General features: G+C 45.5%; 1 protein-coding gene across 1 annotated transcript; it reads right to left on the bottom strand.

Moving 5' to 3' along the window:
• Positions 1–3796: 3796 nt before the first annotated feature.
• LOC126251663 (cuticle protein 38-like) lies at positions 3797–7861 on the bottom strand. The gene is made up of 2 exons (XM_049952235.1): positions 7710–7861; positions 3797–4293 (listed from the first exon to the last, which is right to left on the bottom strand). The coding sequence occupies exons 1-2, from the start codon at positions 7719–7721 to the stop codon at positions 3895–3897; spliced, it is 411 nt and encodes a 136-aa protein (XP_049808192.1). The 5' UTR covers positions 7722–7861; the 3' UTR covers positions 3797–3894.
• Between the last annotated feature and the right edge of the window lie 6872 nt (positions 7862–14733).

Below are 14733 nucleotides of genomic sequence, written 5' to 3'. Positions count from 1 at the left end.
CTGGTTTTCGACGCGCGATTGACTTGGCTCCCCCATCTTGTGAGCTTAAGCAGAAGTGCTGGCAGCACCTCAATGCCCTCCGTTGCCTGAGCAACACCAATGGGGTGCAGATTGCTGTACGCTGCTGCAGCTTTACACAGCCCTTGTCCAATCCCGAATTGACTATGGGAGTGTGGTTTCTGGTTCGGCAGCGCCTTCAGCATTGCATTTACTTGTCCCTGTGCACCACTGTGGGGTTCGATTAGTGACAGGAGCTTTGATGACGAGTCCGGTGACCAGCGTACTGGTGGAGGCTGGTGTCCCTCCACTGCAGATCAGACAAGCGCAACTGCTCGCCAGTTACGCAGCACACATTCATAGTTCCCCTGAGCATCCGAATTACCGTCTCCTTCTCCCGCCGGCGGCAGTCCATCTCCCGCATCGGCGGCCCAGATCGGGGCCAACGATTGCGGTCCGCGTGCGGTCCCTTCTCGCCGAATTGGAGTCCTTCCCTTTACCACCTCTACGTTCGGTCCATACATACGCCTCCATGGTATACGCCTCGGCCGCAGCTTCCTCTGGACCTTTTGCATGGCCCTAAGGACTCCGTTAACCCCGCCGCTCTCCGCTGTGACTTCCTCGTGATTCTTGACGTGTTCCGGGACTCTGAAGTGATTTACACCTACAGCTCAATGGCTGATGGTCACGTAGGCTTCGTATATGTTCATGGAGGACATATTGAGCAGCACTCCTTGCCAGTTGGCTGCAGTGTTTTCACTGCAGATCTGGCGGCCATATCTCGTGCTCTTGAGTACATCCGCGCCTGCCCTGGCGAGTCATTTCACCTGTGTACTGACTCATTGAGCAGCCTATATGCTATCGACCAGTGCTACCCTCGCCACCTACTGGTAGCGTCCATTCAGGAGTCCATCTATACCCTGGAACAGTCCCACCGTTCCGTGGTGTTTGTGTTGACCCCAGAACACGTTGGAATCCTCGGCAACGAACTTGCCGACAGGCTGGCAAAACAGGTGACGCGGAAACCGTGCAACGTCCCCTTTTGAACAATATACAATGACTGTGCTTAACCTGACGCACAATATTTATAGCGCAACGCAATCTGACTTTCAACACACAATATTTTGTTAGCGCAACGCAATCTGACTTTCAAAATTCTCTACAAGAGAATGGCCCTGACTAACATTAACCTATAGGTCTCACAAATCACTTACCTCACCAAAAATCTTCGCTGCTCAAGCTACTGCAATACAGCGAGCGCCACTACTGCCAGCTAAATAAAAGATTCAAACTATGGAAGGCACTAACTACTGATAGGGATAGTTAGCAAATGAAAGATATTAATAGAGAACAAACAATGTATTTACCTTGATATCATGACAAATTACAAAACTCCGCCATCTCTCTCCCCACATCCACCACTGCTGGCGGCTCACCTCCAACTGCCCAGCGCTACGCGCTGTTCACAGCCAGCTGCCTAACACTACAATGGTTGAGTATTACAACAATGCAAAGCAGCCACAGACTGCACACGGCACAGCCGGTGATTTTCATACTGAGGTGGCGTTATCAATAAAAAAACCTAAACAGCCTACTTACAACCGCTTCTGGAGATAGGCATCTCCGAAGCTGACCTGCGTTCTGTCTTACACCGCAGGTTTTTCCGGCTTTGGGAGACGGAATGGCTTAACAGCACGCACAACAAACTGCGCGGCATTAAGGAGACTATGGATGTGATGATGTCTTCCATGCAGGCCTCTCGCAGGGAATTAGTTGTCCTCTGCCTGCTCCGCATTGGCCATACGTGGCTAACGCATGATTGCATGATTACCTACTCCGTAGCGAGGACCCACCTCTGTGTTGCTGTGGCTCCCAAATGACAGTCGTCCACCTCTTGCTGGACTGCCCACTTTTAGCCGCTCTGCGGCAGACTTTTAACTTTCCCAGCACCCTGCCTTCGGTGTTGGGCGACAATGCCTCCACAGCAGCTTTAGTTTTACGTTTTATCCGTGAGTGTGGGTTTTATACTTCTATGTAGGTTTTAGCGCATGTACTTTGTCCCTCTGTGTCCTCCGCCCTAGTGCTTTTAGGGTGGAGGTTTTAATGTATTACAGAGTGACTGGCTTTCCCTTTTTATTCTCGTGGTTGGCCAGCCACTGTAATTTGCTTTCACTTTTTACTCTTTTCTGTTTCTAGCGTCTCTGTTGTTTTCTTGTCCTCTTTTGTTCCTTTTAGTGTTCGTTGCCTTCCCTTCGTTCTTGTTTTCTTTCCGTTTTGTGTTATATGTTTCGTCCGTTTTATTTGCACACTTGTGGCATTGTTTTATTAGGAACAAGGGACCTATGACCTCGTAGTTTGGTCCCTTCTCGCGCCTTTAAACAAACCAACCATAAAACTGTCTTCTGAAAGGTTTGTGAAATGACAAATAACTGATATGAGCTTTCGCGCTGGTTTAACCTTCGGCGAGACTCTAAGGTTCGGAACACAATTGTAAATCATTTGTTTTCCAATTTGAGATATTGAGAAAGATGTAATCCACTACTATGAAAACAACCAGATTTAGTTCTTCAGTATAATAAGTCAGAAAATAATAACTGCTAGACCTTGACTTTGGAGATGTTGTCTTAAATTTATGTACTATGTTGCGCCGCGTGTTAAATCTAAAGGTTGTAAAGAATCGATTATTGAGACCACCATAAGCCCTGATTTTGCGTGGCTTCTCCAGAGTCGGTCATTACGTCTCGAAATACTCAGGTTTCTTCAGGACAGTCGGTTGATCGAACACCTGCCCCGAGGAACACAAGAGCCCGTAGGATAACTGGCAAAAAACTTGCAATGTTGTTGGTTAACAAGTGCACCAAATTCACTTAGAATTCAAACCACACAGACACACTTGTAAGTAGTGGTTGTTAGTAAAAGCTTAGCAAAATATTTAAAAAACGCTTTTCGTTTAACTCGGGTTCGCAGTTGCCATGAATTCTTTCAAAAATTAAATTTTAGTTTATTTTGAGATTATTGCATAATTTCGGCTACATATGTAACAGTTAGAACAGATCCGTATGGCAGTATTTACCATCGCAGACTTTTGATGAACAATGTTACCTGAGAAGATCCTAAGGCCGAAACTGTGTAATAGTGCGAAAATAAACTTATAATTCACATTTGAATTTGGTATGGAGCCATTAAAAACCCTGTGAGCCCAAAAGGTATGAAAATATGTATTTTATCTCTTTCCTGGGCCGAGGACTATAGAGTCATGAAATAAAACTGCGGCTGCATCAAAATATGTGTGTAAAACATGATCACTTCTTTTTCAATTTATATTTGTGAATTCTCTTTTCAAAAAGGAGAACAATACCAACTGTGAAAGGTTCCAGATGTTGCATCTGAATCCATATGCGGTGGGTATCCAAGTAACAGCCTCTACTTCACAGCGCACCACGTCATGGTATTGTTCTGTGTATAATGTGTTAATCAGTACTACAAAAAACCAGTCCAAAGTTGCATATTTTATTTTTTTATTCACCCGATGACTAGTTTCGGGCGAGACCCATTTTCAGATCATCGTAAAATAGTCACTAGTGGTATTTCCAAAAATGTGAAAACCATCTCAAAAACGTGCAACGAACAGTTACACACAGACATTGAGTGATTAAAAAGAATAAAATATGCAACTTTGGATTCGTTTTTCGTTGTACAGTTCTGCCTTCCTCACAGGCTCACATGTTGTTTCGTTATGCTAATTTAAGTATGTTAATGATGGAACAAGGAGTATTTAGAAATAATTAGAGCACTGTAATTTCTTTCGTTTTGCTTTTATTGAAAAATCGAGGCAGGTGACTTCATTAAATAGGGTAAATGATTATGTACACAAGCTGTGACACTGGCGATCTCTTCTTAGTGCAGGTAGGTCTTCAGGTAAGCGGGGGCGGCAGCGTAGGCTACGGGGGCGGCGTAGGCGACGGGGGCCTTCACGACGGCAGGGGCGGCGTAGGCCACGGGGGCGGCGTAGGCGACGGGGGCCTTGAAGACGGCGGGGGCGGCGTAGGCGACGGGGGCCTTGATGACGGCGGGGGCGGCGTAGGCCACAGGGGCAGCGCCGATGGAGACCTTGTAGGTGTTAGCGTAGGAGGTGGCGATGGGGGCCACGGCCTTGACGACGGGGGCGGCGGCGACAACGGGGGCGGCATGGGCCACCGCCACGGGGGCGGCGTAGGCCGCGGCGTACGCGGGTGCTGCGGCGTAGCCTCCCAAGTAGCCAGCCGACACGGCGGCGAAGAAGAGGGGCAGGATCACCTGCAAGCACACAGCGACACCTGCTGTAACCTGGGCGGTGGGCGACATGTAACGGAACTATTAAACTATTAAAATAACAATTTTACTTAGTTGTACCTATTAAGCAAATAATACGTTCCACACTGCACCCTGTATAATTTTTATTACGATAGGACTCACCAACGGAAAACAGGGTATTCACTATGCACCTTGCTTTTGGATAGCTATGAAGAAACTGTTTAGTTTTTAGTACAATGCTTTTTTCTAGCTGTTGCAGTTATAGTACTTTTAAACAATTCAATACTGTTCGTTTCTTGTCATTGTTAAAGGCAGCATTGAATTTCCATTGTTCAATCTATTATGCACAAATAGCTCCGTACAGTCGGGGTGCTATTCATGTGCCTGCAAAGGGTTCGTTTCCTCGGAACGTTCTATCGCAGCCGTTCCGCGTGGCAGCTGTGACTCATTAAAGCTCAGTGTGGTCAGTGTGTTCTTACGGTATGGACGAATTCGTTCCTTCGGTAACATAGCAGGCGTGGCCTTTCAACTGTGGAAGCTGTGCCACACGCGGAATACCTGACACATTTACAGCTTAAGATGTATTTTGCTTTCCTGGCAGCAGTTCTGTACTCGCGTACCCTGTAAATGTGATCTACTATAGGAAAGCCAAGTATAGAAATTTTACGTAAATAGTTAGAAGACATTGTTACAGTTATGCTATCTGTATGGAAGGAACATACTAAACAATTAATAGGCTACTGGGACCTAGTCCCTGACTGGAACCGGAACGTTGTAACCTATTACTTGTAATTAACAATTTAGCTCACCTCTACTTTAGATGAAAGATATGGGGAATCTCTGAGATGTACAACAGGTAAGCGAACACACTCCACCACTCGGAATCGGATGTCTTGGTACATTTCGTGAAGTATTAAGAACTTAAGAGATCCAGGTAGGATCCGGAAGGCAAGGTCGCGCTGGAACACTTACGTAAACATATCGAGAGTCGTCGTAGGCCGTAGCTCGGTTGTATCGTAAGGAGCTTTGTTATAACCATGAATCGTTTCACTTATGACATTCATGTTTTTATAGTGAAAACTCGTGGGAATATTTTCGTGGCTGCATCGGTATCAGTGTATGATGGCGCTCGCCATATTAAGACTCATGCCAATGGTTACTGAAAATTATTATTTCATACTAAACCGGCAGATCCACGGAAATATTCAACCCAGTTTTGTGTGCAACAAAATTTACTGTTGAACATGTGCTTGCCGCTGATCCTGAATAACAGGGCAGCCACGAACGAAACACTTCGGATCCCCAGTGTGGCACCATCAAAATTTGGTACGGTTTGTAGTGTGGACAATTACGCCCATTATTTTACTACTTTACTAATTGCTTTGCATGCCATTACAAAATAGCTGTGACGACACGTTCAGGCACATGAGCACTCTGTATCCTACTAATGTACCGCAGCGTCCTCTAGTGTGGTAAATCGATGGCGAATAACTTAAATGACAAATATTTCGCAGCTGAAGTGCGCCGATTTCCAGAGTCATGAAAGCAATAAGATTAAAAGGCTGGGAAGGTCTCCGATAATAAATTTTGTCTATCAAAACTGGAGTTGCCACTTCTCTTTCAAGTAGGTCGTAAATTGTCATGAAGAAAGTGAGTAGTCCAGCCTTTCCACCATGGCAAAGTCCTTGGTAACATCGATTTTAGAAACAAGGTACTGCGTGTCGTTGTCGGACATGCTCACTACTCAGCCCTGTACAGTTTTGACATACAGTATGCTGATTAAATCCAGTCCTAGGGAATTGCAGATTTAAATATAAGAAATATAAGGAAGTGCGAATGGAAAATGTGGTTAAGTTACACACGGCACTGAACTGTTCATTGGCGCCGCTCGTATTAATTGCTGAGCAAATTCCTTCCAGAGCTGCACCAATGAATAGCGGATTTAGCCACTCCGTCTGTTTCTCAGGCATGCTGACCACTCGGCTTTGTGGTGGACAACTTAAGTTGTTATCTTGGAATCTTGCTAACTACACACAACAATGTCAAAGATGAAAAAGTTTCTTGAACTATGCAGAGATTAAGCTGTGATTGATTGTATGTTGCCGGCCGATGTGACCGATCGGCTCTAGGCGCTTCAGTCCGGAATCGCGCTGCTGTTACGGTCGCAGGTTCGAATCCTGCCTCTGGCATGGATGTGTGTGATGTCCTTAGGTTAGTTAGGTTTAAGTAGTTCTAAGTCTAGGGGACTGATGCCCTCAGAATGTTAAGTCCCATAGTGCCTAGAGCCATTTGAACCTTTTTGAGCTCGTATGTTCAAAGATGAAATAAATAGTAGAGCAGAAAAAGCGAATGGATATTTCGCATTACTGGACGTACTAAAAAGCAAACTTGTTTGAGAAATTCAAAGGTTCGCATAACTTCGTAGGGCTCAGTGCCCTGTTGCCAGTCTCAACTGGACGCCTTTTCAGCGACTTGCGTGTTCTCAGGCGGTCACCCATCGAGTTACTAAGCGGGCTCGATATGCTTTTGAGAGATGGACATTAACAAAATCAGAAGAAACAAAATTAATAATCCTTGACAGGAAAATTGAGAGGAAGATGTCTGAGTGGGGAGGATTCAAATTAAAAACATAGGGAATAGAAAACACTAACAAAAAAAATATATTATACATATGGAGAAACAGAAATTGTGTCCAAAATCAAAGCTAGGAAACTTCGTTGAATTGGACACACACTTCGAGCTCCAGAGGACGGGGAAAATGTATCGAGTATGTACTGAACATGCTCAGTGAAGAATACCTCCTGGAAGGACAAGACTACGATACTTCGATAACATCAGAGAAGATATGAAAATCTTATGTGTGATGAACTGGAAACTTAAATGCTAAAATAGAACTACCTGGCTAAGCATTGTGACGTCAGCACGAATAACTTTCATAGTTCGTGAATGATGCTAATAATAATAGTGACAATAACAGTAATGATAGTGCGATCTCAGTTCCATAAATCTCTAAACACCAAGAAATCGCGGTCTGGAGTCTACTGGGAAGTCAACGATTCAATGGAAAATGCGACAAATTAGACACGGCACCAAAATGATAATTGGCACTCCTCGCGTTGTCACCCCATTTCAGAGCGGCAACCAGAACGTGTGATTGCCAGACATGTTGACTGCTCAGCCTTCGAGCCGGATAATTTGGTAATTACTGTGCGAAATCCATTCTATGCCACATTCGTTCTATAAATTTCAAAATACTGAAAAAGAACTTGTAATGGAGCGTATGAAAAAGTTAAGAGTTCGAGAAGAATATGTGATAGGTTAGGCACAGGCAACGAAATGGTAGCTGGCATCTCCTTAATAGTGGCTAGGAGACCCCAGAGCGCCACTGAAGCAACCGAGGGTTCGACGAGAGTACTCACCAGCTTGTACATGGTTGGTTGAGTGCGTTCGGTCTGCTGTGAGCTGATCGAATGTGCCGAGCCTGGTGGGAAGGCGGTCTTTTATACGACTGGTGGTACGGAGGCGCGGCGCGTCCCTCGGCATTGCGCGGTGGCTGGACGAGGATGGAGGTCACGGACAGTGGAGCGGCGAGGTGCACAGCCCTCTCGGCCGCGCCGCGCCACGCCACTTCACTTTCATCCGTTGCGCAACAGCGGCAGCGGCGGCACGGGACGGTCGCGGCGAGCCGTTGGCCGGCGTTGCGCCGCTGGCTGGTCGCCGCCGGCCGCTCCGTACCGTTTCGTTTTCGCTCATTGTGATGCGGCGGCGTGGCTTCCGCGGTGCCCAGTACGCCGGCGGGTCCGCTGAGCGCGGCGTTGCGGCGCGTGGCCGTCGCCACTTACGGCAGACCCCCCCAGCAGCTTCCGCGTCGCATTTGGCGCTCTTCACGAATGGTGTCATCGCGCCTGTGTGGAGTAGCACTGGACGCAAGACCCGAAATGAAGCCGGCCGTGGCGAACGAGCGCTTCTAGGCGCTTCAGTCCGGAACCGCGCGACTGCTACGGTCACAGGTTCGAATCCTGCCTCGGGCATGGATGTGTGTGACGTCCTTAGGTTAGTTATGTTTAATTAGTTCTAAATTCTAGGCGACTGATGACATGAGAAGTTAAGTCGCATAGTGCTCAGAGCCATTTGAACCATTTTTTGTTGAGTCCCATAGTGCTCAGAGCCATTTGAACCATTTTGAACCCGAAATGAAGACAGTGTGCCGGAAAGTACCTGGGAGGAGGTTCAAAATGGCTCTGAGCACTATGGGACTTAACTTCTGGCGTCATCAGTCCCCTAGAACTTAGAACTACTTAAACCTAACTAACCTAAGAACACCACACACATCCATGCCCGAGGCAGGATTCGAACCTGCGACCGTAGCGGTCGCAAGGTTCGAGACTGTAGCGCCTAGAACCGCTCGGCCACCCCGGCCCGCAGGGAGGTGGTGTAAAGTGATCCAGCACGAAGCTTCGCCAATCCGATTGTCAAATCAGGTAACGAGTGTTTAACGATTAAACGTTCATTCATTTCGAAACTGAAGTTACAAATCAACATCAGTGTGAGACGCGGTCATCCACGCTCACGAATAAGGTAGCGTACCCAAATTCCGTCACATTAGTCCCTCAGGAGAAGTCCTGAAATGTTACGGAAGGGCTACAAATTCGTATACACTGAAGAGCCAAAGAAATTGGTACACTTGCCTAATATCGTGTAGGGTTCCCGCGAGCAGGCAGAAATGCTGCAAGACGTGGCATGGACTCGATTAATGTATGACGCACTGCTGGAGGGCATTGACACCGTGAATCCTGTAGGGCCGTCCATAAATCCGTAAGAGTACGAGAGGATGGAGATCTCTTCTGTTCAGCACGTTGCGAGGCATCCCAAATATACTCAATGATGTTCATGCCTGGGGAGACTGGTGCCCATCGGAAGCGATTAAACTCAAAAGAGTGTTCCTGGTTCTGGACGTGAGGAGTGTCACATTGTGCTGCTGGAATTTCCCAAGTTCGTCGGAATGCACAATGGACATGAATGGATGCAAGTGATCAGATACGATGCTAACGTACGTGTCACCTGTCAGAGACGTATCTAGACGTATCAGGGCTCCCATATCACTCCAATTGCAGACGCCCAACACCATTAGAGCCTCCGCCAGCTTCAACTGTCCCCTGTTGACATGCAGGGTCCATAGATTCATGAGGTTCTCTCCATACCCCTACACGTCCATCCACTCTGTACAATCTGAACTTCAAGATGCGTCCGACTAGGCAACATGTATCCAGTCATCAACAGTTTATTGTCAGTGCTGACGGATCCAAGCGAGACGTAAATCTTTCTGTCGTGCGGTAATAAAGGGTACACGAGTGGGCCGTCGCCTCCGAAAGGTTATCTCGATGATGTTTCGTTGAATGGTTCGGCCGCTCATTCTTGTTAATTGCCCAGTATTGAAATTCTACCTTTTTAAATATTTCCGTATTTGAATACGCATGCCTATACCAGTTTCTTCGGCACTTCAGTGTATAATTAATTTAAATGTGTTTTTCACTTTTATCATTGCCAGGTAGTTTCACTACTACGAATCGCTTGAATGTCATGAATGAACAATCTTTTCTAGTTCTTTCGGCCTTCCAAAGATTTATACCAAATGACAATCTGTGTAGATAAACACCATGTTTCATTACAACAAAGTAAGTATTTCGTACAGCTAATACGTAATCTCTCCCCCTTGCTCTTTCCCAATATCAAAAGATTAAAGTCATCGTTATAAATAGCAAGTAAAATCAGTGTTTAGTAACTGTTCCAGATTTCGTCCCCGGGAAATAATAGGAACTGCATGGGAGACGAAATTACGAACATACACAGATTTATTAATTGACCGCTACAGTAATACAGGCCAAACCCTTGACTACAACAATTGCACGCCAGAAACTACAACACACGACTGAAATACAGCCCAATATTTGAAACTCTAGGAACTGTAGGCTGTTAATTTGACTATTACACTAACTCAGCATAAAAAATGAATTCCTTCATACACACAAGCTACGCTTGCTCCACACAACAAACTCTCTTAACAATACGGTGGACAGAGGTGACGCACGTACGGGCAGCTATACATTTGTTACCATCTGCGGAAACTGAAAATTCCTAGGGAGACGAAATATGGATCGGAGACTTACCTTACACGAATACCATTTGATCAAAAGTACCCAGACAACTGTTAGTGGCAATTAGTACTGAGTGTATCTATCCTTCACCTGTATAATGGCTTGAACTGCGGTGGGGCACTTTCGACAATGTGTCTAAATGTCTGTGGAAGAATGGCTGCGCCGACTGGGGTGGCTGAGCGGTTCTAGGCGCTACAGACTGGAACCGCGCGACCCCTACGGTCGCAGGTTCGAATCCTGCCTCGGGCATGGATGTGTGGGATGCCCTTAGGTTAGTTAGGTTTAAGTAGTTCTAAGTTCTAGGGGACTGATGACCTCAGAAGTTAAGTCCCATAGTTCTCAGAGCCATTTGAACCGTTTTTGAAGAATGACAGCCCATTATTCCTGAAGAGCCGAAACTAGACAAGGTAGTTATTATGAACGCTGGGATCTAGATCTGAAGTTCATTCTAACTCATCCCTCATTGGGTTCAAGCTGGAACTCTGGGCAGGTCAGTCTCATTCAGGAATGTTCATTGCCTCACATATACTGCTTTATGACAGGCTGCATTGTCATGCTGAAACAATCTTCGTGTCTGAACAGTTCCTCTACTGTACGCAGTAAACAGTACTGTAAAATCTGATCATATGCTTTTGAATTTAACGTTTTCTTAATCGAAATAAAGGGGACAACATACTAATCACGTAAAACACTCCCATGCCGTAACAACACCTCCTGCGTAATCCACTGTTGGCACTATACATCACATCTGGTAAAATTCTTCAGTCACTCACTATACCGAAACCCTTCCGGTGGACTGACGCAGGGTATAGCGTCATTCATAGCTCCAGATCACTCGTTTCCAGTCCTCAATTCTTGGTTTAGTGGTTAGCGTCACTGCCTCTAGATCTCGGAATTTTGGGCCCATTACCGGCTTCGAACTGCGTATTTGAGTAGTCCTAATTATTCCATCCCATTATCACGACTGTATATGTAAATATTACGAACGCCAGCGCTACAAGTGCGGCCACCTGGCGGGCGCACTACCGAGCGTCTTTCCTCGGTCATTGATCGCTTTGATGAAGCTGAGTAGACGTCATGTGACCTCTCTCATCCACATGAGGCTGGGACACGGGTGTAACCCAGGCCAACTGTAGCGGTTGAAAATCATCGCTTCTGGACATTGTGATCAGGACACAACGGCGGTAGCGGATCTGAATCACTTCATATTGGCTTGTACCAAATACTCTGCCGCACAGGCGGTCTTGTACAAAAAATTGGTTACGGGGGGCTACCCCTTCCCTACAAGTGTATGGGTATTATTTGTTGGAAGCTCTTGAAAACGCTCCAGCATTCAGCTTTTATCTATAGGTTGTGTGGATATTGTCTTCCCATGCAACCAGCCTGATTCGAAAATATGGACGTCTGTTTGTGTTTTTACTTTGCATTAACAACTTATGTAAATGACGTCCATGTCCAGCTTTCAATTATAAGTTGCTGTGGATGACATTCTCTTATGAACCGACCCAATCTGAAACGTGGGTCGAAATTTTGGGTTTTTAATTTATATTGCGACCTTATCTTTGTACGTCACACTCTTATCATTCTTCTATTGTGGAAATTGGACTAATGTTAACTTGACTCTGTTGTAGCTTCTGCTGGCCGTATGTTGTTTGTCTTTAGTTTTCTTGATTTACCTTAAGAACTTCGTACATCGATCTCGTTTTATTGCTCGAATGTGGAAATTGTAACTACGTTAAGATGGCACTTGTATAACTACTATTGGCTGTGTGGTCTTTGCTGCCCAAAGCCAAAATAAATAAACAAGTAAAATAATTTCTTTGATATCATCTTCACCGATAAAGTCACCGAACTGGTGTCAAATAGACTTGCACTAGATGGTCAAACAACCCCAGACAGGGTCTTCCAGCCAATAAGGCCACACGGTCATTTTATCTCACTCCATCCATTCATTTCCCTGTGGTGTCGCTCTTCGAGTGCTGCTTAGTACTCATTACAGAAATGTGTGGCTTATGGGGACCATGGTACCCCGTTGCCCTCAACTCCTCCGCACAGGGCTGTGATAGCTGGACTCCTGGTAGCACCCAAGAAATATTCCCTCTCCTGAATTCATGCGATTTTCTTACAACCACCATCCCCTCTACTTGACGGTCCCTGTCTGTCAACACATGAGGTCTCCCTTGTCTTCACTTACTTGTGGTTGTTCCTTCACGTTTCCACTTCACAATTACATCACCAACAGTGGACTCATACAGCTTTAATGAAATGTCCCTGATGGATTTGATACTCAGGTGACGTCTAAGGACTAGTCCATGTTCCAAGTAACTGAGCGCTCCTGACCGTCTGTTGTTGCTGCTTCTCTGTTGACAACACAATGTTGCACGATTCTTTTACACTGGCGTATCTGCCTATTTCAACATCTAGTGGTCGATTCTGCTTAACATTGGGGTGTCTGAATCATTTTGATTAGATAGTGTGTCTGGTGTTTCCTCCGCATCCCAGACATAGTCTACGGGTGACCGGTTACGCCAGTCAAGAATTCCTCAATTCCTAAGCTCCTTATGATTATCTTACAACATCCTCCTGGAATTTACTGTTTGGTACCCTGGTCGTGAAGGGTTATGACAGCTGGATTCACCATTCTTGCCACTTACTGACGACCGTTCAGCCTACATTCAACAAATTACCAAAACTATCCTATTGTCATAATAGCTCCCCACATCATGATCTAGTTTTTCGGAGAGGTGTGCGTGTCGAGAATCGCTGCATTCTCTGACTTTTCACCAAGTCCTTTACGCATACGTTGATGTCAATCCAAGCGGCATTGACAGAAGCAAGCCTCAGCTCTGAACATCAAAGCATGTCAATGTCCCAGCTAAATCTGGCTCTACGGTATGCAATTCTCCGTTGTATGTGGTACGGTATCAGAGGAAATCGACGCTTGACGACTCAGGGTCTCAAGCCAGACTCCGGTAATCTGTTACCGAACGTATCCTCTGCTCGGATCTGAACTTTTGTTATATGCGTAATGTTCTCATGTTTTAGTTCTCCTTGAACAAAGTAATAGCATGTGGACCATCAGACCAATTGTGTGACTGGATTGAAGAGTTCCTAGGTAACATAACGCAGCATGTCATTCTCAATGGAGAGAAGTCTTCCGAAGTAAGAGTGATTTCAGGTGTGCCGCAGGGGAGAGCCGTAGGACCGTTGCTATTGACAATATATATAAATGACGTTCTGGATAACATCGGAAGTTCACTGAGGCTTTTTGCGGATGATGCTGTAGTATATCGAGAGGTTGTAACAATGCAAAATTGTACTGAAATGTAGGAGGATCTGCAACGAATTGACGCATAGTGCAAGGAATGGCAACTGAATCTCGATGTAGACTAGTGTAATGTGCCGCGAATACATAGAAAGAAAGGTCCTTTATCATTTAGCTACAATATAGCAGGTCAGCAACTGGAAGCAGTTAATTCCATAAACTAAATGGGCCTAGGCATTAGGAGTGATTTAAAATGGAATGACCATATAAAATTAATCGTCGGTAAAGCAGATGCCAGACTGAGATTCATTGGAAGAATCCTAAGGAAATGCAGTCCGAAAACAAAGGAAGTAGGTTACAGTACGCTTGTTCGCCCACTGCTAGAATACTGCTCACCGGTGTGGGATCCGTACCAAATAGGATTGATAGAAGAGATAGAGAAGATCCAACGGACAGCAGCGCGCTTCGTTGCGGGATCGTTTAGTGATCGCGAAAGCGTTACGGAGATGATAAATAAACTCCAGTGGAAGACTCTGCAAGAGAGACCCTCAGTAGTTAGGTACGGGATTTTGTTAATGTTTCGAGAACATTCCTATACCGAGGAGTCAAGCAGTATATTGCTCCCTCCTACGTATATCTCGCGAAGAGACCATAAGGATAAAATCAGCGAGATTAGAGCCCACACAGAGGCATACCGACAATCTTTCTTTCCACGAACAATACGAGACTGGAATAGAAGGGAGAACCTATAGAGGTACTCAAGGCTTGCGGAGTATGATTGTAGATGTAGAAGGATCGGTGTGTACTGTTCTTCCTACACATTCTTCTTGAGGTTCTGCGACCTTGTGGTATTAAGTTTACCTATACCTGTTATCAATAATAGGCTTTTCTCAAAAGTCAGAAACACGACGACAAGGAGTATTAGCACCTTCTCTAAGCATGTTGTGTTCCATTCCGCCTGAAGAGATACATTTAACACGCATCATTACAGCCCACATTTTAAGTAATATTAAATTAAGAAAT

This window comes from Schistocerca nitens, chromosome 4 (assembly GCF_023898315.1).
Source record: "Schistocerca nitens isolate TAMUIC-IGC-003100 chromosome 4, iqSchNite1.1, whole genome shotgun sequence".
In the NCBI taxonomy this organism is placed as follows: domain Eukaryota; kingdom Metazoa; phylum Arthropoda; class Insecta; order Orthoptera; family Acrididae; genus Schistocerca; species Schistocerca nitens.
This window is presented reverse-complemented; position numbering and strand designations above follow the sequence as displayed.